The 27,297-nt window shown below is 40.3% G+C and overlaps 1 protein-coding gene across 2 annotated transcripts in view; it reads right to left on the reverse strand.

Annotated features, from left to right (window-relative positions):
• The window catches only part of EDIL3 (EGF like repeats and discoidin domains 3), a 905,544-nt gene that overhangs the window by 187,888 nt on the left and 690,359 nt on the right, over positions 1–27,297 (reverse strand). For both annotated transcript variants that reach the window (XM_040421516.1, XM_040421515.1), the window contains exon 6: positions 11,701–11,856. In XM_040421516.1, coding sequence (XP_040277450.1) covers positions 11,701–11,856 — 156 coding nt within the window. The remainder of the gene's footprint in view (positions 1–11,700; positions 11,857–27,297) is intronic.

Below are 27,297 nucleotides of genomic sequence, written 5' to 3' on the forward strand. Positions count from 1 at the left end.
GGTGTCCGCTGAACTCTATTCATATTCTGTTACCAAAAAAACTAATTTTTGGCAATCTACAACATCTGGATTAGTCAGTCTGCAATTTAAGCTAGAAATACACCCATCATTTTCTGGGGTTTTAAAAACACACTTTTTTTGCCAAAGAACAGTATTTTCCTGATCTGCAAGTGTTATATTCAAGTTTAATATATACAGCTTTCATATTCTGTTACCAAAAAACACTTTTTTGGCAATTCACAACATCTGGATTAGTCAGTCTGCAATTTAAGCTAGAAATACACCCATCATTTTCTGGGGTTTTAAAAACACACTTTTTTGCCAAAGAACAGTATTTTCCTGATCTGCAAGTGTTATATTCAAGTTTAATATATACAGCTTTCATATTCTGTTACCAAAAAACACTTTTTTGGCAATTCACAACATCTGGATTAGTCAGTCTGCAATTTAAGATAGAAATACACCCATCATTTTCTGGGGTTTTAAAAACACACTTTTTTGCCAAAGAACAGTATTTTACTGATCTGCAAGTGGTAAATTCAAGTTTAACCCCTTCAGGACACAGCCTTATTTCACCTTAGGACCAGGCCATTTTTTGAAAATCTGACCAGTGTCAATTTAAGTGCTGATAACTTTAAAACGCTTTGACTTATCCAGGCCATTCTGAGATTGTTTTTTCGTCACATATTGTACTTCATGACACTGGTAAAATTTAGTAAAAAAATTACATAATTTACCCAAAATTTTGAAAAATTAGCAAATTTCAAAGTTTCAGTTTCTCTACTTCTGTAATACATAGTAATACCCCCAAAAATTGTGATGACTTTACATTCCCCTTATGTCTACTTCATGTTTGAATTATTTTGGGAATGATATTTTATTTTTTGGGGATGTTACAAGGCTTAGAGGTTTAGAAGCAAATCTTGAAATTTTTCATAAATTTACAAAAACCCAATTTTTAGGGACCTCTACAGGTCTGAAGTCACTTTGCGAGGCTTACATTATAGAATGGGGTCGTTTTTGGGTGGTTTCTATTAACTACCCCCTCAAGGTATTCAAAACTGATTTTACAAACTTCGTTAACCCTTTAGGTGTTGCACAAGAGTTATTGGCAAATGGGGATGAAATTTGAAAATTTCATTTCTTTGTCTAATTTTCCATTTTAACCCATTTTTTCCACTAACAAAGCAAGGGTTAACAGCCAAACAAGACTGTATCTTTTTTGCCCTGACTCTGCCGTTTACAGAAACACCCCATATGTGGCCGTAAACTACTGTACGGCCACACAGCGGGGCGTAGAGTGAAAGGTGCGCCGTTTGGTTTTTGGAAGGCGGATTTTGCTGGACTGGTTTATTTACACCATGACCCATTTGAAGACCCCTGATTCACCCCTAGAGTAGAAACTCCATAATAGTGACCCCATCTAAGAAACTACACCCCTCAAGGTATTCAAAACTGATTTTACAAACTTTGTTAACCCTTTAGGTGTTCCACAAGATTTAATGGGAAATAGAGATACAATTTCAAAATTTCCCTTTTTTTGGCAGATTTTCCATTTTAATATTTTTTTTCCAGTTACAAAGCAAGGGTTAACAGCCAAACAAACCCAAACTCATTATTTATGGCCCTGATTCTGTAGTTTACAGAAACACCCCATATGTGGTCGTAAACTGCTGTACGGGCACACGGCAGGGCGCAGAAGGAAAGGAATGCCATACGGTTTTTGGAAGGCAGATTTTGCTATAATGGTTTTTTTGACACCATGTATCATTTGAAGCCCCCCTGATGTACCCCTAAAGTAGAAACTCCAAAAAAGTGACCCCATTTTAGAAACTACGGGATAGGGTGGCAGTTTTGTTGGTACTAGTTTAGGGTACATATGATATTTGGTTGCTCTATATTACACTTTTTGTGCGGCAAGGTAATAAGAAATAGCTTTTTTGGCACCGTTTTTTATTTTTTTTATTTACAACATTCGTCTGACAGGTTAGATCATGTGGTAATTTTATAGAACAGGTTGTCACGGATGCGGCGATACCTAATATGTATACAATTTTTTTTATTTATGTAAGTTTTACACAATGATTTCATTTTTAAAACAAAAAAAAATGTTTTAGTGTCTCCATAGTCTAAGAGCCATAGTTTTTTAAGTTTTTGGGAGATTATCTTAAGTAGGGTCTCATTTTTTGTGGGATGAGATGACGGTTTGATTGGCACTATTTTGGGGTGCATATGACTTTTTGATCGCTTGCTATTTCACTTTTTGTGACGTAAGATGACAAAAAATTGCTTTTTTTACACCGTTTTAATTTTTTTACGGTGGTAACCTGAGGGGTTAGGTCATGTGATATTTTTATAGAGCCGGTCGATACGGACGCGTCGATACCTAATATGTATACTTTTTTTTATTTATGTAAGTTTTACACAATGATTTCATTTTTGAAACAAAAAAAATCATGTTTTAGTGTTTCCATAGTCTAAGAGCCATAGTTTTTTCAATTTTTGGGCGATTATCTTGGGTAGAGTATGATTTTTGTGGGATGAGATGACGGTTTGATTGTTAGAATTTTGGCGTACATGCAACTTTTTTGATCACTTTTATCACCTTTTTTGGGAAGTAAGGTGGGCAAAATTTCAATTTCATCATAGTTTTTTATTTTTTTATTTTTATGGCGTTCACCGTTCGGGTAAAGTAACATGACTGTTTTATAGATCATGTCGTTACGGACGCGGCAATACCAAACATGTGTAGGGAATTTTATTTGTTACATTTTTAATCAGTGATAAATGCGTTATTTTTACTTTTTTTTTTACTTAGACCCACTTGGTTCTTGAAGATCCAGTGGGTCTGATGTCTGTATAATACGCGGGGATCAGAAACTGCAGAAAGCGCAGCAAACCGCAGGTCTGAATTGACCTGCGGTTTGTTGCGATCGCCGACATGGGGGGGGTCACGGGACACCCCCGGGCATTTAGCCGAGGTGCCTGCTCAATGATTTGAGCAGGCACCGGCTTCCGATCACCGCCCGCTGAGCGGCGGTGATCAGAAATACACAGGGCGTACAGGTACGCCCTGTGTCCTTAAGTACCAGGTCATAAGGGCGTACCTGTACGCCCTGTGTCCTGAACAGGTTAATATACAGCTTTCATATTCTGTTACCAAAAAAATACTTTTTTGGCAATCTACAACATCTGAATTAGTCAGTCTGCAATTTAAGCTAGAAATACAACCATCATTTTCTGGGGTTTTAAAAACACACTTTGTTTGGCCAAAAAACTGTATTTTCCTAATCTGCAAGTGTTAAATTCAAGTTTAATATATACAGCTTTCATATTCTGTTACCAAAAAAAAACACTTTTTTGGCAATCTACAATATCTGGATTAGTCAGTCTGCAATTTAAGCTAGAAATACACCCATCATTTTCAGGGGTTTTAAAAACACATTTTTTTTTTTACCAAAAAACAGTATTTTCCTGATCTGCAAGTGTTAAATTCAAGTTTAATATATACAGCTTTCATATTCTGTTACCAAAAAACACTTTTTTGGCAATCTACAACATCTGGATTAGTCAGTCTACAATTTAAGCTAGAAATACACCTATCATTTTCTGGGGTTTTAAAAACACACTTTTTTGCAAAAAAGAAATGTATTTTCCTGATCTGCAAGTGTTAAATTCAAGTTTAATATATACAGCTTTCATATTCTGTTACCAAAAAACACTTTTTTGGCAATCTACAACATCTGGATTAGTCTGTCTGCAATTTAAGTTAGAAATACACCCATCATTTTCTGGGGTTTTAAAAACACACTTTTTTTTGCCAAAAACCACTATTTTCAGGCCTTGCAGCATCAGCACGTGTGAAATTACAGGCTTATATACTGCTGTCAAATTCAGTTGTTAAACAAACACTCGTTTAGGCAAAAAAAAACTTGTTGGCAGCCTTTGATGCAGATATCATTGTGAGATACACTCTTAATACATTTGGATTAGATTCAGAGATTTGAAATACCGCCATTTGGTGCACCAATATTGAATTCAGGCCTACACTGGTTCAGACCGTGTGAGATACACCCTCTACATACAGGAGTTTGATTCAGGCATTTTAAATATAGCCATTTTGGGCAAATACCGTATATACTCGAGTATAAGACGAGTTTTTTGGCACATATTTTTGTGCTCAAAAAGCCTCCTCGTCTTATACTCGAGTCTAGTCTAGCTCCGGTAATACAGGCAGTGCGGGGGGCGGCGCTCACTCACTGACGTCACGCGCCTGCGCCGCCTAGTGGGAGAAGGCGCGTGACGTCAGTGAGTGAGCGCCGCTCCCCGCACTGCCTGTATTACCGGAGCAAAGACAAAGTAAGAATACTGCTGTGAGCGTCGGGGAGGGGGATCTGTGGATGGCACTGTAGGGGGATCTGTGGATGGCACTGTAGGGGGATCTGTGGATGGCACTGTAGGGAGATCTGTGGATGGCACTGTAGGGAGATCTGTGGATGGCACTGTAGAGGGATCTGTGGATGGCACTGTAGGGAGATCTGTGGATGGCACTGTAGGGGGATCTGTGGATGGCACTGTAGGGGGATCTGTGGATGGCACTGTAGGGAGATCTGTGGATGGCACTGTAGGGGGATCTGTGGATGGCACCGTAGGGGGATCTGTGGATGGCACTGTAGGGGGATCTGTGGATGGCACTGTAGGGGGATCTGTGGATGGCAGTGCCATCCACAGATTTCCCTACAGTGCCATCCACAGATACCCCCTCCCCTAAACAGTGCCATCATGGCACTGTTTAGGGGAGGGGGGATCTGTGGATGGCACTGTTTAGGGGGGATCTGTGGATGGCACTGTTTAGGGGGGAGATCTGTGGATGGCTCCCTGTATTTAATGCAGAGTGTGTGTGTATATAATGCACACACTCTGCATTAAATACAGGGAGTCACCCTCTTGCAGATGTGTGTATATAATGTAGAGTGTGTGCATTATATACACATACACTCTGCATTATAGCTGCATTTCCCACCCTAGTCTTATACTCGAGTCAATAATTTTTCCCATTTTTTTTGGGTAAAATTAGGGGCTCGGCTTATACTCGGGTCGTCTTATACTCGAGTATATACGGTAAATCTTTAATTCAAGCCTACACTGATTCAGGCCGTGTGAGATACACCCTCTACATACAGGGGTTTGATTCAGGCATTTGAAATACAGCCATTTGAAATACAGCCATTTAGGGCAAAGAAATCTTTAATTCAGGCCTACACTGGTTCAGGCCGTGTGAGATACACCCTCCACATGCAGGGGTTTGATTCAGCCATTTGAAATACTGCCATTTTGGGCAAAGAAATCTTTAATTCAGGCCTACACTGATTCAGGCCGTGTGAGATACATCCTCTACATACAGGGGTTTGATTCAGGCATTTGAAATACCGCCATTTAGTGCACCAAAATTTAATTCAGGCCTACACTGGTTCAGGCCGTGTGAGATACACCCTCTACATACAGAAGTTTGATTCAGCCATTTGAAATACAGCCATTTTGGGCAAAGAAATCTTTAATTCAGGCCTACACTGGATCAGGCCGTGTGAGATACACCCTCTACATACAGGGGTTTGATTCAGGCATTTGAAATACAGCCATTTTGGGCAAAAAAATCTTTAATTGAGACAAAATCAGGTGTGCACTGCGCAACGCCATCTGTGGCAAGGTGCACCTGACTATGTATACGTGGACCAGTAAGCACGGTCAGGGCCGTTATATCTCCATAACAGCACACTGGGTAAATGCAGTGGCGGCTGGGCCTGAGGCGGATAGCAGTTTGGCGCATGTCCTTCCACCATCGAGGATTGCAGGGCACTTCAGTTTGCCTCCTGTTGCTTCCTCCTTCTACTCTGCTTCCTCATCTTCTACCAGCTCCTCATCCGGTCAGCGTAACACCTTCACCACCAACTTCAGCACAGCCAGGGGTAAACGACAACAGGCAGTTTTAAAACTTATCTGTTTGGGGGACAAACCCCACACCGCGCAGGGGCCTTGAACAACAGACCAATGAGTGGTTTGTGCCAGTCAGCCTCAAGCCCGGCCTGGTGGTGTGCGATAATGGGTGAAATCTCATAGCAGCTCTGGGACTAGCCGGTTTGACGCACATTCCTTGCCTGGCGCATGTGCTGAATTTGGTGGTGCAGAGATTACTTAAAAATTACCCCGATATGTCAGAGCTGCTGCATAAAGTGCGGGCCATCTGTGCGTGCTTTCGGCATTCTCACCCTGCTGCTGCTCGCCTGTCAGCGCTGCAGCGTAACTTCAGCCTTCCCGCTCACCGCCTCATATGCGACGTGCCCACAAGGTGGAACTCCACCTTGCACATGCTGGCCAGACTGTGCGAGCAGCAGAAGGCGATTGTGGAGTTTCAGCTGCAGCATGCATGGGTGAGTCGCTCAGCGGAACAGCACCACTTCACCACCAATGACTAGGCCTCCATGCAATACCTGTGTTTGTTCCTTGTTGCGCTGTTTCGAGTAATCCACCAACATGGCCAGTGCCGATAACGCCGTTCTCAGCGTTACTATCCCACTTCTATGCCTCCTTGAAAAAACGCTCCTGGCGATAATGGAAGAGGATGTGGCACAGGAGGAGGAGGAGGAAGAGGGATCATTTCGTAGGGTTTCCAGCCAGTCATTCCCAAGTGGCTTTGAGGGTAGGTTCCTGCACCCACAAACCCAAGGTACACAATTGGGTTGTCCAGCCAGGGCACAGTTCTGGAGGATGAGGAGGTGGAGGATGAGGAGGAGATGGAGATGGAGGAGGAGGAACCATGTTCACAGCAGGGTGGCACCCACACCAGCTCATGGCCATCACTGGTGTGTGGATGTGGGGATACAGAGGACACAGACGATACACCTCCCACAGAGGACAGATTTTCGTTGCCTCTGGGCAGCCTGGCACACATGAGCGATTACATGCTGCAGTGTCTCCGCAACGACTGACGAGTTGCCCACATTCTAACTTGTGCTGATTACTGGGTGGCCACGCTGCTGGATCCCCATTACAAGGACAAAGTACCATCCTTAATTCCGTCACTGGAACGTGATCGTAAGATGCGCGAGTACAAGCGCACGCTGGTAGACACGCTGCTGGTGGCATTCTCACCTGACAGCGGGGGCACAGTGGAAGCACAAGGCGAAGGCAGAGGACGAGGAAGAGGTCGCCAACGCAGCTGGGGCACCGCCAGCACCTCAGAAGGCAGGGTTAGCATGGCCGAAATGTGGAAAAGCTTTGTCAGCATGCCACAACAACCAGCACCACCAGCTGATATGGAACGTCTTAGCAGGAGGCAGCATTTCACCAACATGGTGGAGCAGTATGTGTGCACACTCCTACACATACTGAATGACGGGTCTGCCCCCTTCAACTTCATCAAATTGGGCACATGGCCTGAGCTTGCCTTTTACGCCTTGGAGGTGCTGGCCTGCCCTGCAGCCAGTGTATTATCTGAATGTGTGTTTAGCATGGCAGGGGGCATCATCACAGACAAGCGCAGCCGCCTGTCCACAGCCAATGTCGACAAGCTCACGTTCATTAAAATGAACCAGGCATGGATCCCTCAGGTCTTGTCCATACCTTGTGCAGAATAGACATGTATACCAGCACTAACCAGCCATTGTTATACTGCAGCGCAATTGCTTATTCTTGTATTTTGGATATTTCACACTCTTTTAGAGTGTACCCTAATTTTTAAAAATAAAATTAAAACCAAAAATCTGTGTTGGCTACCTCGTCCTCCTCCACCGCCGCTTCCACCTACACCGCTACGTCCACCGCCTCCTCAAACTCCTACTCCATATGGAACTCCACCTCATAAATCAATTTATTTATTTTTATTTGTACGTATTTTATTTTATATCATTTCACTACTTTGTCATTTACATACCACTGCTATACCTAGTAGGCCGGTTAAAAAAAATAAAAAAATTGTCATTAACATTTTCGGGTGAAATTCACCAATTTTTGAGTGTATAGTACCACTGCTATACCTAGTAGACAGGTTAAACAAAACAAAAAATTGTCAGTTATATATTTTGGTGAAATTCATACATTTTTGGGTGTGATGTACCACTGCTATACCTAGTAGACAGGTTATAAAAATAAATAAATAGTTACATTTTTTGGTGAAATTCACAATTTTTTTTGTGTAATATACACCTCCTCTACCTAGTTGACAGATTGATAAATTTCAATAATTTTTCTGTTACATTCTTGGGTTGACATGATACAATTTTACATTCAAACAATTTTTATTCAGAAAAAACTCACACATGCAAGCATTTAACAAAGATTTGTTGCAATTGTCAATGTAAATGATAATGACATTATATATGGCTTTCTTTAGTTAGATTTCACACTTGCATATAGAAATGTAGAAGCATTATCATAACATAGTAAGGGGGGAGTGGGGGAGGAAGGGATGGGATAGGATGAAGGGGGGGAGTGGGGAGTATTGCAACCACCGTTTCGACATGTTACGAGTAATAATCTTTTCATCCTCTTAAGCCCTGAGAGGGGAAAGAGGGAAGAAATTCACTGAGGAAGATGAAATCCTCTATGAGCCTCCCAAATGCCCCAGACTTTTTGGAACACAGGGGTACGTCTATTCTCCCATCGTGTAATATGCTCCATCCTGTATATGTCGTCACATCTGAGTTCCCATTGTTTCATTGAAGGAGGAGTATTTTTTCGCCACTGAACAGCAACTAAAATCTGTGCAGCTGCCAGAAGGTGAGTAATGAGTCGTTTGGTGAAAACAGAGCACCTTATCTGGTCTGGTAAATTTAGACATACCTGTGGAGAGGGCAGAACCTCATTCTTGCAGACATTCGTGACAGCCAAACATATCTGTTCCCAATATTTTGTAATTATATCACACTGCCACCAGATGTGTAAAAAAGTGCCTATTACCTTGCTGCATCTCCAACATATTTCACTGACCTCAGGGTACATTTTATGAAGAACAACTGGCGTGTAATATCACCTGGTGAGTATTTTAAAGTAATTTTCTTGTAATCTCACGCAAGTCGAGATTTTCAGGGTGAGCGAGAGACATTTATGCAGGGAGTTTTGCTTCAGATCTAATTGTAAATCCGATCCCCATCTTTTTATATAAGGATTGATTTTCGGACTCGAATGCGTTAGTATCATAGAGTAAAGTGTAGAGATCTTTTTATCAGGTTCCTTCCTCTGGAGAACCATTTTTTCAAACCTTGTTGGGTTTGTTTTATTTATTGGTAAAACCGGTTTTAGATAGTCCCTAATATATGACCGCTGTAAAAATGACAAAGAGGATATATTATCTCCTTTATCCCATTCGATGTTCAGTCCACTCCACGTGTCTAATAAGTCCACCACTGGTGAAGTATATGTGTTCACCCACTCAGGAAGTGTCATGTATAAATTGCAGGGGTGCATCGTATAGAATATCTCTGAGTTGAGTCAGAGGGGAGAGTGTAGTAGTGATTAGGGGAGTACTCAGTTTTTGTTTCCATAATTGGATTGTAGTTTTAGTAATGGGGTTTCAAATAGATGCTCCGGTGGCACATTTCCCGTGTAGAAGTAATGGTCGCACTGTGGAGTGACTAATAGCCATCTCAGATTGAATATCAAGTCTATCTCCCTTGTAACGCAGCCACTCTAAACATCTCATCCCATGGACCGCTAGATAGTATCCATTAAAATCCGGTACCCCCATACCTCCTCGACTGACGGGTAAGGTGGTGTATTGTTTAGTGAGTCTAGGTTTCTTCTTGATCCATAAAAACTTAGAAAGTATTGACTCTAATTTAGCGAAAAAAGGACGAGGCAGATGGATAGGGAGGGTTTGGAGGTAGCATTATACAATTTTAGACGTGAATAAACACCTGCTATGCATAGGTGACAGGGAATAAAATTTAATATATTATTCAGTATTTAATGCGCGCCACATCCTTTCATTCAATGCTTAAACTTTGAAAAGTTGTCACACTATTATGCTTTAATAATTTCTCCCATATTTCAACTCTATAATTTTAAATTTGAAAAAATGAATCCTCCCTTGGATGTGGTCTCTCTTTCTCATGCTCCCTCTCTGGCCTGGAACCCTGATTCCCCGCCACCCGTGATCACCATGGTAGGCGCATAAAAGAACATCGAAAGTTGATAGAGCAGATATCAAATTGGATCGTGAACATCACTGGGACGTGCGACATGATGGGGCAGTAAGTGTGCACACGCCTACACGAACTGACTGACGGGGGTCATCCCCTGCAACTTCTGGGTCTCCAAATTGGTCACATGGCCTGAGCTTCCCCTTTACCCCTTGGAGGTGCTGCCCTGCCTTGCAGCCAGTGTATTATCTGAATGTGTGTTTAGCATGACAGGAGGGGGTTATCACAGGTTATATTTCCCAATGTTTTGGGGTGTACCCTAATTTTAAAAATAAAAGGAGGCAGTCAATCAAGTATTAAAGGTGACATTATGTTTTCACCAAGTGACAGTCCTCATGCTCTAGTAAACTGCTATAATCCAAGGTTCAGTACCTCCTGAACTACAATGCAAAATCTTTACTCAACAAATCAACCCTGTTGTTACCAATAACATGCAACCATATTACCCCTTTTATTATGGAGTAAAATGGGCAGAAACAGGAGCATGTTTTTACCTAATGTGTTTACTTCTACTATGGGTTTTCCCTACTTGTACAGCAGGACACAGTGGAGGGGGAGAATTTATCATAGACCAGAGCTTTGCATTGGTCTATGATATCTCCATGCACTGCCAGAGGTTGCGCCTAATTTATCTCTGGCAGACCGTATGCCTAAACTGAAATCTATATAGCGCAGAAGGACCTGCACTCACTTTCTTGATGATATGAAGAGACGTTTATTTAACGCATAATAGCATTATCCGTGACTGGTTTCGGCTCAAGCCTGAGCCTTTTTCAAACTGCAATACTCCATTAGTGAGCAAGACAGGATTTAAACACATACACTCCACCCAGTGATGTCATCACGTTACCATGACAACCAGTAAACAGTGTGAATAAACATAAGGTTTATGCCAGCTGCTTGCCATTCTCCCTTTTTGGAAAAGTGGTGAGGGCAATGGAAAAACCATCACTTTGATAAATCTTCCTGTTTGTCTTCACTATTGCACCTACAGGACAAGGACTATATGACTGCCTTGTTCTAAGCCTGGTATGTTTAGAACCACATACATTTTACAAAGTGAGCTCATTTTTTAGACACAACGGGGGTGATTTAGTTCTGCCGCCATCTGCGACTTCACCCCACTCACGCCAGGTCTAAAATAGTGGCCGGGGAAGGGGACTGGCCATTAGGCCTGTCTCCTTCATCATTTTCTATGCCTGGTTTAGGCGCAGAAAATGGTATAAATGAAAGAACTGGCGCAGGATCCGCAATTTAGAACTGTAGCAGGATCCGCCGAAGTTATGGAGAGGCCGGCGCCTCTTCATAACTTCAGCGGAACAACCGTCAGCACAGGGCTTTTAAGAAGACTAGTGTCTAAAACACCAGTCTTAATAAATGTGCCCCATAATATTTGTATACACATCCTTTATCACAGAATATTTTAGGGAGTATTAAATCCCATTGAACCACTAGAATAATATAGAAAAAAATGCAGCTAAAATAGTATACATAAAGAACTTACCATGTCTTCACTGGTTCTTCTTATTTTATATGTTGACCATGATTTTCCATCATCACTGTATGCAATCTTGTATGCTTTTATGTATTCTGGGCTTCCTATTCTTTTTGCTCCTTGAGTAATAACGCCAGTGACTCTCATTTTCCTTTGTAAATTGATCTGTTAAGAAATAATAAATATGAGTCATGTCTAAGTACAGCTGTATAACTTTTCTTAAAAGTAAGATATTATAATTTCAGGTGACATACTGTGAGGCTTTTACAAACATCTTTTTGCATGAAACACCAATTTTAGGTAATCCTTACATAATGTAACACTCAAAAATAGATAATATCTTTGTTAAAGACTTTCTAGATGTCACAAAAAGCCATGGTGATTTTCCGAGGTGAATTTACCAAAGTAGGAAAATAAGTAAGCAGGCAGACTCTGATTTGGGTCAATATATTAATTTATTTATATATATATGGTCGATGTAGGGTATTTTAAAAAGGTATAAAATCAGGCAAAGATGGGGTAAATAAATTTCCTTTTAGATGGGTAGAGAAAAAATGAATGTCATTCAATGGTAACCAGCTGGTATTAGAAGTATTGATGTAATAACATATAAAAGTGGTAAAAAATGAAAAAGATGAAAAAAAGATGAAAAAATTGTAAAAATAGTATAAAAGTGCGCTAGTAATGCGCTGAAAAAGTTGTCCTTTTATAAAATAATGTCTTTTCATAAAATAGTCTCAAGAATCATGCGTTTATATTCCTATATAGGATAATATACTTTTGTGTTGATGTCCTCTGGGTGAGAGATAGATAAATGGATACTGCGCCTTATGACTCCTTATGTGGTTCCCGCTGTAAATGGAGAGAACGTGATGTGCCTTGTTTGGTATATGTAGGTAGGTAATTTATCAAAGAACCGCAGGCATATACATTACTAGAGTGCAGTAGTGAGTAAACCGCAGGCTTATACTTTGCAGTAGTTAGTAAATGTAACGCTTGAATGCGGATGCTGTGGGAGGAAGGGGCGGTCTGTGCCTGAGTGCGGCGTCCCGCACTGTCTCTGGCGACAGAGATCACTTACCCTTCACCCGGCGCTGCGGTCTTCGGTCCTCTGGCCTTGCTCAGTTCTCCCTGGGCGGCTGTCTTGAATCCAGGAGTCGGCGGTGTATCTCGTTGCCAAGGACGCCGGGAGGCGTGGTTCGCGCGTCTGTGAGGTGACGTGTGTAGTCACGTGATCGCGATCTTTCCCGGCTTGTGCTAAATGGTCCCGGCCTGTTCTTCTAGCTCCGTTCCAAGTGAAGGGTATTCAGACAATCCTCTGAGGATCGCGATCACGTGACTACACACGTCACCTCACAGACGTGCGAACCACGCCTCCCGGCGTCCTTGGCAACGAGTTACACCGCCGACTCCTGGATTCAAGACAGCCGCCCAGGGAGAACTGAGCAAGGCCAGAGGACCGAAGACAGCAGCGCCGGGTGAAGGGTAAGTGATCTCTGTCGCCAGAGACAGTGCGGGACGCCGCACTCAGGCACAGAGCGCCCCTTCCTCCCACAGCATCTGCATACAAGCGTTACATTTACTAACTACTGCAAAGTATAAGCCTGCGGTTTACTCACTACTGCACTCTAGTAATGTATATGCCTGCGGTTCTTTGATAAATTACCTACCTACATATACCAAACAAGGCATATCACGTTCTCTCCATTTACAGCGGGAACCACATAACGAGTCATAAGGCACAGTATCCATTTATCTATCTCTCACCCAGAGGACATCAACACAAAAGTATATTATCCTATATAGGAATATAAACGCATGATTCTTGAGACTATTTTATGAAAAGACATTCTTTTATAAAAGGACAACTTTTTCAGCGCATTACTAGCGCACTTTTATACTATTTTTACAATTTTTTCATCTTTTTTTCATCTTTTTCATTTTTTACCACTTTTATATGTTATTACATCAATACTTCTAATACCAGCTGGTTACCATTGAATGACATTCATTTTTTCTCTACCGATCTAAAAGGAAATTTATTTACCCCATCTTTGCCTGATTTTATACCTTTTTAAAATACCCTACATCGACCATATATATATAAATAAATTAATATATTGACCCAAATCAGAGTGTGCCTGCTTACTTATTTTCCTACTATTAATCCACTCCTGACTGGGTGAGTCAGTTTCAGCAGCCTTGCACCTCGACCATTTGCTTGAGCAGTAGAGCCGTCTACTACCCCTCTTTCTCTGAATTTACCAAAGTATTCCACCTTTCTTTCTTGCTTTCTAATTTTTCAAGTGTAGGGGGGACATCTGATCTGAATCTTTTATTTAGCCAGTGGTTTTAGTGTTACAGAGAAGGGTTGACAAGATTAGTTAACATAATAAAACTTACTGTACCTTCTATAGCTCAGTTTTATTCATAATTAGAGGCTTACTCTAGTTTAATCAGGGCCGCATCTACCATGAGGCGAGATCAGAATCTTGCCTCAAGCAGCGGCTCAGTTGCCACTGAGACGCTAGGAGTTGACAGTGGGGCACAGAAGCCTATGGCTTCAGTCCCCATCATTCATTCTTATAGGCCACAAGCCACTTGGCCTGAAACCTATGAGGCAGCACAATGAAACCTCCTATGACAGATCACAGTCAATACACCAATGTTGTCATAACATCTGGTTTTCCCTGCATAGCTGGATGGTCGGGAGCACCACTGTACAGGGGAAACAGAAGGGACTGCTGCACTAAACCAACACTGAGGATTGTGTATAAAACAAACAAAAAAAAAGTGAGAAGCAAGTGATTACCACTATGGATGAGCAAACCCGTGGAAGTTCAGGTTCGGAAGAACTTCAGGTCAAACCCGAACCCAAACTTGACCCCGAACCCCCATTGAAGTCAATGGGGACCCGAACTTCACCCTATTATTTTCCATCATAACATGGTTATATCGGAAAATAATAGCATTCTTAAAACAGAATGAAAAAGAATATGGCCATTTAGGGGTTAAAAAAAAACCTCACCTCATCCACTTGATCGCGCTGCAGCAGTTTCTTTTATCTTCATTCATCAGGACCTGCCAAATGACTTGAAATGTGTGCGATGACGTCACCACGCTCTTCAACATGGCAAGCTCGGTGACATCATCGCGCACTTTGCAGGTCCTTTAGCAAGTCCTGCTGAATGATCATAGAAGGGACTGCTGCAGCACGATCAAGTGGATGAAGTGAATAGTTATAATTTTATTTTTATCCTCTAAATGAGCATATTCTTTTGCATTCTGTCTTAAGAATGCTATTATTTTCCGATATAACTATGTTATAACGGGAAAATGGTAAAATCACCCGAATACCGAACCGAGACTTCAGTGAAAAGTTTGGCTTCAGGTCCGGGTACCTGAACTTGCAATGTTCGCTCATGTCTAATTACCACTTATGTCTTCCCTGTTGGATGCCCAACTGTCTCTGTAGCCGGACACATGACCAGAAGCTGCATGACAGAATGGGCTCCTGTGTTTTTACAGAAACATCAAAAAACATCACTGCACTAATTCATACTGTAAACAGCAAATTTCTAGCAGATCTTGCACTTTTATATAGTTATGACTGATACACAAATTGTACACATAACGCCATTGACTAATTCTAAAATCTCTTTCACTATTTGAATGCTAGTGGCAGTCTGTCCTTCAAGTGTAATGTTGAATTAGAGCATGTATTATATGTATGAGGATGGCTTCGAATAAATCACATACTGCTACAATATTTTTATTCACTCCTGTCTTACAATGAAACCACTTGTCTTATGCCACAACGTTCTTCAAGTTCAGTGCTCAAGGACAACAACCACCAGTCTTTGCCCTGGTAATTGGATGAGGATTAGAAACCTTGCCATTTCCTTGTTCGTAAAAAAAATAAAAAAAAGAATGGAAGGAACCTTGGAAGTGTAGAGGTATTTGGGTTAAATTTTCAACCTGAAGAGATTGATCAATGTTTGTGACAAATTACTGAGAGGTGGACAACTGTGGTTCTTTATAGGTGAGGACTGAGCAAAAAGGGCAATAAATCTTACAGCAATATTCTCTACACAGAGCCTGGAATCCTTTTTAATGATAAATAGTTTGAGCTTATACTAAGCAGCGCGTGGGACTTAATTTTATGAAGGATGTGAGATGAATAGATGAAGTGCAAGTTGTCTTGTACGCCATGCATTGTAAAATCCGAATCTTAGTATGCAAGGCAAATTGCCTGCTCATGTGGGATTTCCCACCTTCTTCTAGCTGTTTAATGCAGTCTAGACTTATGAATAGTTCTGACAGACGAATAACAAGTTGTCTTTTTGCTCCGCAGTGAAACAGTTTACTGACTTTAATACATCAAGGAAGAAAGTCTTGGTTTTGAACAATATAACTTGATTAGCGAGGGATGAGAAAGGTCAGAACAGGCCTGAGGGCAATGCCGTAGACAAATAAAGGAAATGGAAACCCCTTCAGCAAGATAAGTCTTAGAAAGCAGATATGTCTCTTCTTTGAATTTTAAGCCAGACAATGAGAAACGTGGTTCAGATTAGTGATGAGCTGCAGGGGTCATATTCGAATTCGCAATATTTTGCGAATATTTTGTAGAATATTTGCCGAATATTTGAAAATTTGATTATTCGTTATATTCTTCAATATTTTTTTACTTGAAAAATCGACTAGATAATGATCGCGCAATATGCGGATTTTCGTTATGCGAATTTTTATCGCAAATTTCTCAATTGCCGAGCAAAAACATGATTCCTCCCTGCTTCTTGCTTGTGGGCCAATGAGTCATAGCACTATATCAAATATATTAGTTTTTTCGAATATTCGTAATATTCTAAAACAAGAATATATAGCAATATAGCGAATATTCGAAAAAAAAACTGAATATAGAGCAATTTAGCTAATATAGTGCTATAATCTTTTATTTCAATAGTTGAAATTTTTTTACAATCTGAACTACAGATGAGAAAAAATTTGCAGCTATTAGACAAAGAAGATTATAGCACTATATTAGCTAAATTGCTCTATATTCGTTTTTTTTCGAATATTCACTATATTGCTATATATTCTTGTTTTAGAATATTACGAATATTTGAAAAAACAAATATATTCGATATAGTGCTATATATTAGTTTTTTAGAATATTCATCAGTTTTCCTATTTAAAGTCATGATTCCTCCCTGCTTAAGTTGTTTGTGGGCCAATGACTCATTGGCCCACAAGCAAGAAGCAGGGAGGAATCATGTTTTTACTGGGCAATTGAAAAATTTGCGCAAAAAATTTGCATTACGAAAATCCGCTATAAAAAAATCTTGAGTATTCGAAATTACGAATATATATCAATATATTCTAAATATTTGCAAATTTTCGAAGTACCTATATCCGCGATAAAAATTTGCAATTCGAATATTCGTGATCAACACTAGTTCAGATATTGCTTTTGAATACATTTCTATGCTTAGTCCTAGCTTCAATAGACTACTTTTTACTGTACAGCTTTTACTGTAAGTTTATACTGATTATTTGCCTGAGCCAAGTTAATCTTTACTGCTTTTAAATAATGAAACTACCATTTACAACACTCAATGAACCACCTTGGCCAAGAGTGTTCACACACAAAATCAACACTGTAACACTCATCATAATTAAACTTGCTGTTCTTTCCCTTTCACCCTTTTAATTAAAAGTCCAATAACTGGCAAAACAAATATGAAAGCAGTGCCTTGCAGCTTTTAATCAGTGTCACATATGACAATACATTATGGCGGGTTATATTTCTGCAGGTACTAACCCATTTCAATACGGCTGATGAGAATTAATTGTGTCTCACTTGTAGCTGGAAAGTTCAGTTCAATATTCACAATACAGATAAATATTTATCTCATATATTATCTGTATTTGCTAATGCATCTACAACGTCTTTAATATGATAGATGATCTGTTTAATAGACTCTTTGGCCTTAGGAATATAATGAATATAATAGTTAAATAATCATATAAGATCCCAGGATGGTCTGAATCACAATGAGACAATGAATACAGTGCATCTAGGCTACGACCAGAAATAGTTTTACAGTTGGTCATGTACTTTTAAGGAATTACCTAAATACTGTAAGTTTTTAAACTGACTCTTCACTTTAAAATCTAAGAATACACTCATAAGGCACATGAGCACCAATGTAGGTCCCTAAATTCTGAGATTTCATTTATAATACTATGTGTCCTCTGTAGCAGAAGATCTGTGGGGAAAAATTCCTCTATACCCCTATAGTTATGTAAAAAGAATGTGGACTTTATTTACATAGTTATATGAGGTTGAAAAGTATGGACTGTCTTCGGCCAGCTCTACACTTGTTAGTTGTCACTAGAGATGTCCCGAACAATTCGCCGGCGAACATAGCTTGTTCGCCACGGCGGGCGAACATATGCAATGTTCGGTCCGCCCCCTATACATCATCATTGAGCAAACTTTGACCCTGTACCTCACAGTCAGCAGACACTTTCCAGATAATCAGCATACCCTCCCTCCCAGACCCTCCCACCTCCTATCAAAAAGCAAGGACAGCATCCATCTTAGATTCATTCTGAAGCTGCAGTGTCACAAATTTGACTAAGTTGTAATCGCAATGCGATTAATACAGGTTATATTAATCGCATTGCAAATTCAACTTAGAGCTCGGTTCCTAATGGTTGTATTGCTAGAAGATTACGAAGATTGAGAATATAGTGCTATATTCGTTATATTCGTCAATTCTAGCAATACAACCATTAGGAACTTAGCTCTAAGTTGAATTCGCAATGCGATTAATGCAGGTTATATTAATCGCATTGCAAATTCAACTTACCACACTCTGCGTCAACTACGCAATTTTCCATGGGAGTTTTGCCATGGATACCCCTCCGGCATGCCACAGTCCAGGTGTTAGTCCCCTTGAAACAACTTTTCCATCACTACTGTGGCCAGAAAGAGTCCCCGTGGATTGAAAAATTCGCCTGCCTATTGAAGTCTATGGCGGTTCGCCCGGTTCGCCCGTTCGCAAACATTTTATGTTCGCGACAACTCTAGTTGTCACCTGAATACTGTTTCTGCTGTCAGCTATCAATCCCAATCCTCCCTTACCCATGCATTTGCAACTTGGTAGAACATGTATGGTTTCTCAATAAGAAGAGGTGAAAAACAGCTGCCAATCTCTTCTGGCAATGGATTATCTCTCTGAGAACAAAAGGATTGGGCAGTTGAATTCCAACCATTATTATTAGAGATGAATGAAACAAGTTTCGGATGTTACATCCAAAGTCACTTCCTTCAAAACTTCGGATTAATACTGTACGGAGATCAGTCTCCGCACAGTATTAAATGTATGATGTGCCGATTAGTTATTCACGAAGTCACGTGTGACTTCTTTGAATAACTTTGGCAATTGATTTTTAAAGTGGAAAACTTTTAAACTTGAAACCGAACTCGGCTTCGGTCCCAACTGGTACCTCAAAACTGAGTTTGCTTTCAAGTTTTAAAGTGGTTTTCCACAATTACCGAAGTTATTCAACAAAGTCACGCGCGACTTCATGAATAACTAACTTCGGCTCATCGGAGCCCATACATTTTAATACTGTACGGAGACGAATCTCCATACAGTATTAATCTGAAGTTTTGTATGAAGCAACTTCGGATGTAACATCCGAAGCGTGCTTCGCTCATGTCTAATTATTATCAGTGGCATCTGCTGTCCATGAGAGAGTTAAAAGGGTTCGGCTGACAAATATCTCATGTGTATGGCCAGCTTTATTCTACACGTAATCTGAGTTGGATTCAAGTTATAATACCTACTAAAATATTCTAAACTGAACATATTTGGCTTCGGCCTTTAACATTTGATTTTAGTGACCCAAATTAGTTTGATTTCAGCTGCCCACATTGATCTTATTCTTTTAAAACCCTATCCGAGACAAAAGCTTGAACATTTGTATTTTATCCTATTAATATTTATGCCATATTTTTAGCATTAAAATATACAAACATTATGCAAATAATATGTAATGGTATTTTCCTAGACTGTCCGGAATCACTCATATCACTGTAATACTTTAATATATTCTAGCCTTCTGACAATCTGTTGTCTTCAGTACAGCTATCACTACATGTTGTCCTGGTTCTTGAGCTACACTGATGGTGTCATTACAAAATAATAAAATAAAATAAATCATGCCATTAGACTTTTGTCAGCATAAGTAGGAAGTTTTCATTTATTTCCCACTCTTAATCAAATATTGCAGCTAACCCTCAGGGCCTTATTTTCCATTAAGGCCCCTGCAGTAAAGGTTGCCTGGTACTCTATGCTATGGCAGATGGTACATGAGTCTCCATTCAATTCTTACATACCAGACACTGGCAGAAGTGATGGACCGTGTAACATCACTGAACTCTGGAGCAATGGTGTTTTGTTCTCTGGAGTAATGAATCATATTTCAAAATCCATCTGAGAGATGAGTCTAGGTTTGGAGAATGCTACCTACTGGAATGCATAAGGCCAGATTTGGTAGGGGAAGGATAACAGTATGTGGATGTTCTTTATATCTTTACACTTGTGCATATTATTGGAATGGTTGTTTTGAGCCAGATCTCCTCATCCAACATCAATGGGTGACCTCACAAATGCATTTTTCACTAAATGAGCACAAGTACATACAATGACACAATAAAATCTTATGGCCTTTCTAGAAAATGTAAGACTGCTGTATAGTTGATTGCAAACAGGGCCCAGTCTCGTACAGATGTGATAGGTCTCCACATGTACTTTGTCCCATATACTGTATGGTGTATAGTTATGAAATACATCCTACTGTATGAAGAATTTGGTGGAGGAGGAATAATGGCAAGAAACAGTTTCAGACTCAGAGCTTAGGCTGGGCATCTAATTTTCAGTGAAGAGTAATGTTAATGCTACAACATGCAAACATTTGTAGGACATTTGTCACTTCTAGTTTGGGGAAGGCAATTTCCCTTTCCAGTGTGAATACACCTCTGTGGACAAAGTGGGGTCTATAAACACAAGGGCTGATGTTCGTAGTGGAGGAACTGAAGTGGTTTTACTTAAGTGCATGACCTCAACCACATGAGCACTTTTAGGATAAAATGGACTGCCATTTGCGAGCCAGACCGTTTTATCCAACATCAGTGTCTGACCTGAAAATTGCTATTTTGGCTGAATGAACTTCCAACAGAGACTGTCCACAATCTTATCTAAAGCCTTTCCAGAAGAGTGCAGGCCGTTTAAGCTGCAAAAGGAGACTCAAGCATATTTAAGCCTATGGTTTTGGAAAGAGATATCCAGGAAGCTCTTATAGATGTGACAATCAGGTGTCCACATATATTTGGCATATTGTAAATTAGGTATTGTTCTTTGCATCTGATTGCAACAACACCAGTTATGTGCAAGACAGCAGAACCAGACCTCAGCTGCTTTTCGCAAGTTCTAACAGTGGCTCTTGGTACTCAGATACCCACAGGACCTACAGAAGGACTGAAATGTACAACACCCAAGTGGTTGCAAAAGCAATGTACATATCAATACTGTAAAAAACAAGACCACTAATGTATTAAAGTAATTGAATGTTGAGGGACACAAGGAAGAGACTATCCAGCAACGGAGTGGATGGCAGATGTACGGCACACAGGTCCAGAGCAAATTAATTACTGTGATCAGAAACAGAGCAATACTGTACAATACTTATTGCTGAAGTTAAGTAAGCAAATTAGCCAGGTCAATACAACAGCACAGCAACAAACAAATCCAAAACATAGAAATAAAGATCATAGAACTATACATTTCAGAATGCACAGAAACAGACCAGGCTAGAACAAGATACAATTGTGTAACTACAAATTCAATAATACAGAACAAAGTACAAACTATCTGAAGGTGAATGTACCTATGAAACGTATATATGACAACCAGAATGGAGTAAGGCCTGAATGTATAAAGGCTAGACAATCAGCAACCCTCATCAATCAGGCAAAGCAAGGTGATAACCAAACCCAGAGTCAGATACATGGCAGCTGCATGGGAACCACCCAAACAAAATTAGTAACTACTTTACTTTGAAGTTGCTTGTGATACTGATAAAAATATATAGAACACGGATAAAGATATGCATATTTAATCTGTCATCAGATATTGATTTGGTATTGTAAGAAGGTACCTGGAATCATCGTGGATGGAAGGTATGTGTCACCGAGGTTCCTGGCCTCGGTGAAGTAAGAGCCTGTATTTTATGTGTCAGCAACAGCTATTGCTAATTGATACCGTGAGATTTAGCATGGCTGTAATAGCTGATCCGGGACGGATCTTACTGGGAGTAGTCAAAGTGCTGGGTGGGTGACTACTCCCCATGTTCCAGGCCGGGATTTGCCAGGCATAAAAAGCAGCCAGCACTGCCAGGTGTGGTGGATTACCTCCGTCTGACAGTGGAGCTCAGGGGGTCTGTGTGCTGGGATCTGAGGCCTGTGCTGGGCTGGAAAGCGGAGACCCTTGTGTCAGGGGAACATGCCACCTAAAGCCTGCATTTGAACTTTCTGAGGCAGAACTGCCACCAAGGTGGCTTTTGTTTTCTTAACTTGCCATTGGGTGTGAAGTAACACCAACACTGCAAAGGTGCGTTTTTGTTTTGCTTTCACGTGTGAATAAACACTGGTGTTTTGAACCAAGAACTGCCTCCTGAGCTGTGATAGGTAGAGCATGGACAATCTCTCTTAGCTGCAGCAGAAAATACATTTCCTTTGAGCTTCCAGCTTGATATAAATCTATATATCCCATGTGAGGTACAGGACTGGTTCTAGCTTTGTTAGAAAGGTATTGTCATGGGCTATACGATTTTTTACATTAGCCTTGGGATAACTCATTTAAGATGCAGCACAAACTGCTTCCAGACCATAATGTCCTTTACGACATATCAATCTGCTCTGTTCCTCCTGCTCTAACATGGTGCTTCCAGATTGCACTGCATTTTGTGGTGACAGATCGTCTTTAAGTCCTGCACCTGCTTAGATCATGTTCTGTACTCTCCAATTCTGGTTTATTTCATGGCTAACTTACACTGCAGAAAGGTTTGCTAAGTTATTCTGAGTACAACACTGCCAACTCTAACAACTGATCAGAGGCTGGTGATAGTTTGATAAATATGTATTCTAGATAACAGTAAATTGAAAATGTCCATTTTTAGAAGATACATATCTAAACCTATGCAATATTTTTGTCTTCTTTTTGGAAACAATGAATACAATGTAGCCAGCAATGCAACACTGTCTTATCTACTTAAACAGCTGCTCTCGTCTACACCACCTATTTATATCAGAAGAAAAGTTGCCAGCTTCAACACATTGCTCCCCATTTAAATTTGTATTGTTTCTGATACAATCATTGGCAAGCGAACAGATTGCAAATGCTTCATTTACAAATTCTCGGGCCATTGCAAAGCTCACTTTTTATTTGGATGCTGCAAGTGAATTAATAACCATGCTGCCGCTATTAATCTTGTACTGGATGGATGTGCTTGATAGAAGCAATTACAATACAGTCAGAAGGTGTTTTTCAGATAAATCAAAGGGTTACTAGTGTATGGCCGTGTAGGATTGACCTCATATAATTATTTACCATAAACAGTGCAAACCTATCGAGCAAGCCACAATGTTCCCTGTATAGTCAGTGATGTACTATATAAGTATTTCCTAAATTGAATCCTACAGAACGTCATGGTTAAATAAAAGGGTTTCTGGGGTTCTGTGGAAGGATTCCTGCTAATGGCAGCCAATAGTGCTGAGTGAACTATTGCCTGAAATGGCAGTAAAAAAAAAAAAATATCATACTTGTGTCATACATTTCAGTGCAGCAGCCATCTTGATTGAAGATCCCATGCGAAATCTTGTGCCCGTTACGTATGACGTCACCATGCCAGCTAGCTTGATGACATCATCACGCACTGCACAAGATTTTGCGTCGGATCTTTGATAAAGATGGCAGCAGCAACTTCTTTGCGCTTTAATGGATAAGGTGAGTATTATTATTTTAACCAATAAACCCCTGAAAGCCCAATTTTTTTTTTATCTCAGATGCCGCGATCATCGATGAATGCAGCATCTGAGAGGTTGAATGACGGGGGAATGCAATTGCTGATCCCCATTATTGCATCCGCTACTTTCAAAAAAATGTGCTTTGTGACAAATTTGTCACAAACTTCGCTCATCTCTAGCAGCCAGTTTACATTTCGCTTTCATTAGCTACTATACATAACAATGACATCTGAAGTCAGGAAGAGAAATTTGTTTCCCACCAGCTGACCATGTTGGATCCATCAGCTTGCTTTTAGACCTGGATTAGGCTACTTTCACACTAGCGTTCTGCTGTCCGCTCGTGAGCTCCGTTTGAAGGGGCTCACGAGCAGAGCAGAACGCTTCCGTCCAGCCCTGATGCAGTCTGAATGGATGCGGATCCGCTCAGACTGCATCAGTCTGGCGGCGTTCAGCCTCCGCTCCGCTCGCCTCCGCACGGCCAGGCGGACAGCTGAACGCTGCTTGCAGCGTTCGGGTGTCCGCCTGGCCGTGCGGAGGCGTGTGGATCCGTCCAGACTTACAATGTAAGTCAATGGGAACGGATCCGCTTGAAGATGACACCATATGGCTCAATCTTCAAGCGGATCCGTCCCCCATTGACTTTACATTGAAAGTCTGAACGGATCCGCTCAGGCTACTTTCGCACTTAGAAATTTTTCTAAGTTATTAATGCAGACGGATCCGTACTGAACGGAGCCTCCGTCTGCATTAATATGATCGGATCCGTTCAGAACGGATCCGATCAAGCGCAAGTGTGAAAGTAGCCTTAGTTGTTCCTAGCCCTGTATGTAATACATGGTAAGTAAAGGGGTTGTCCCACAAAAAATATTCTACAGTTTTCATACCAGCACCTGGATCTGAATACTTTTGTAATTGAATATAATAAAAATTTTGCATATCCAGTGAGTTATTCAAAAAAATGTATCTGTATAGCGCCACCTGCTGTTTTTTTCTTATTTCTTTGACCTGCTCGCTGAGACGGCCGCACATGCTCAGTTTAATCCTTCAGCTGCCTCCTGAGCTGTGATAGGCAGAGCATGGACACACCCCCTGAGCTGCAGCAGAAAAGACACTGCCTTTGAGCTTCCATCTTGATATAAATCTAGCAGAGGAATGAATGGGAAGATCTCTGGATCAGTGTGACGTACAGGCCTGGTTCTAGCTTTGTTAGAAAGGTATTGTCATGGGCTATATGATGTCTGATTTTCATTTTTTACATTAGTCTTGGGATAACTAATTTAAGATGCAGCACAAACTGCTTCCAGCCCATAATGTCCTTTACTTCAGAAATAGATTTTCATATACTTTAGATTTTTTTTTGTATTGTTCATGCCCATATTGTAAGTCTTTATTATTTGTATTCTTTCAACATTTTTTAATTCCACTGTGATTGAGAGAAATTGTCTAGCAATCTGGTGCCTTTCCATCAATATATTGTTGCTCAAATAATAAGAAAGATTCCCCATGAAACCATAATGGTGACTTTACTGCAATACTCCCCTGAGTGAGCAACTCTTTTATTTCCTAGGACCGTATTATAAACCATGATCTTTAGGATGCAGCACCAACTGCTTCCTTTTCCAATCTTATAAATGGATTTCCTTCTTTTCATGTTCATTTTTTATATACTTTTTTATTGTTCATGCTCATATTGTAAAGTTTTATCATTTGTATCCTTTTCACATTTTTGAATTCCACTGTGATTATTGAAATAGATTTTCTTGCTATCTGCCACCTTTCCATCAACATATTGTTCCTCAAATAAGAAGAAGGATTTCCTATGAAACCATAATGGTGACTTTCCTGCAATAGTCCCCTGAGTGAGCATCTCTTATTTCTTTAGTGATTTAAAAGCAATGTCTTGACTGTGGATAAATGCACAAATCGTATATAAAAAAAAAAAAAGTAAAACTAACTCTCAAATGACCTTTTAGATTATGTGACCGATAATAGTGGTTTGAAAAGAAACTAGTAGAAGTATTTAAAAAATCTCTATTGATAGGCCATTTTATAACAGTACCGCCATAGCATATACAGCACTAGCATGAATTCTGCAGCTCCTAGATCATCTTTAGAATTTGACTAGCAGAAGGACCCGGCTTCGCACTGGTATATTTAATCTATTTCATTTAATGTTTGTGTGTGTCATTAAAAGATATCAACAGTATCCACTATAACAGTGACATCTACAGTACCCTGCCCCTTTAAAGCTGACCTACTGCAGTGAAGAAAAATGCCCCTTTAAAGCTGACCTGCAGCAGTGAAGAAAAATGGCTGGGTTGTTATGGAAACCTGGTGTAAACTGTGTGTATGTGGAGACTAAGGGCCTGCAAGCTTCTATTGGCTGATAAGGGACATGCGACCAGTTGGTATATGAAGGGAAAGACCTGCAGGCTTCTATTGGCTAATGTAGGTAATGTGATGTGCCATATTTGTATTTTTTGGAAATATCTCAGGAATGGTACGTGCTAGAGAGCTGTAACCCCCACGAGATTTCTTTCCAGGTAACAAGGGATGTGTAAACCAAGTTTTGTTGAAATCAATGGTTAAGTTTTTGAGTGATCGCGGAACATACATACATCCTTCTTTATATATATAGATTAAATGTTGATCAAAAAGTCGAGAATAAAGTAAAGTAAATTTCAATGACAGCTTTCTCTGTACCAGCTTAGGGTGGATTCACATATATAAATTGTGCTCAGCCAATTGTTTTATGCCAGAGCTGACATAGATGACTTGTTTGTGCACTTTGAAAGAAACAGTATATGTAGTAGCATAGTAGCTCCAAGTGCAAAGACAAATGTAAACACTGGAAATGTGGATTACTGTGAATTACATTACTGCTACAGTGCTATACTTACTATACAGTACATAAAAATATGAAGATCTTTGCACACATCTCCGATCAAAACTGTGTCTGGTCCATTCACAAATGGCAAGGTGGCTTCTACACATGGGAACCTAACACTATAAGAATTGCCTCCAATGTTCAGGGATCCATGCATAGTGTACCCTATTTAAAAGCCTTGGGTAAATGGGCAGGTATGCACAGTGGAAACCGGTGATTTGAATTTGTATCTGCTCTTGGAGCAAGGTACTACTGAAAATACTATTTGTCTGCTTCTTCATGTCGGCCATAGTGGTGTGCACCTGCACTTTATTACATATTGTTAGCAGGTCCTGGTGTAATTGTATTTTTTTGCGTTGTACATTTTGGAGAGTGTCTGTCTCAGTTTGGACCTTTCACTCCAGCCCATCTGCCCAAATCTTTTAAATAGAGTATACTATGGCTGTATCCTACCCTGCCCTGAATTGTAATTGCACTGCACTTTAAATAAGGAAATTAAGTCTGATAAGTTGTTTTATGTTTTCCCGGATAAAATCTGTCTAGTGTCAACATACAACAGAATAAAGGACTAAGGAATTATTCACAGTTGGCCACTGTTTGGTCAGTGACTAAGAGCCAAAAC

Source organism: Bufo bufo, chromosome 2, assembly GCF_905171765.1.
Source record: "Bufo bufo chromosome 2, aBufBuf1.1, whole genome shotgun sequence".
In the NCBI taxonomy this organism is placed as follows: domain Eukaryota; kingdom Metazoa; phylum Chordata; class Amphibia; order Anura; family Bufonidae; genus Bufo; species Bufo bufo.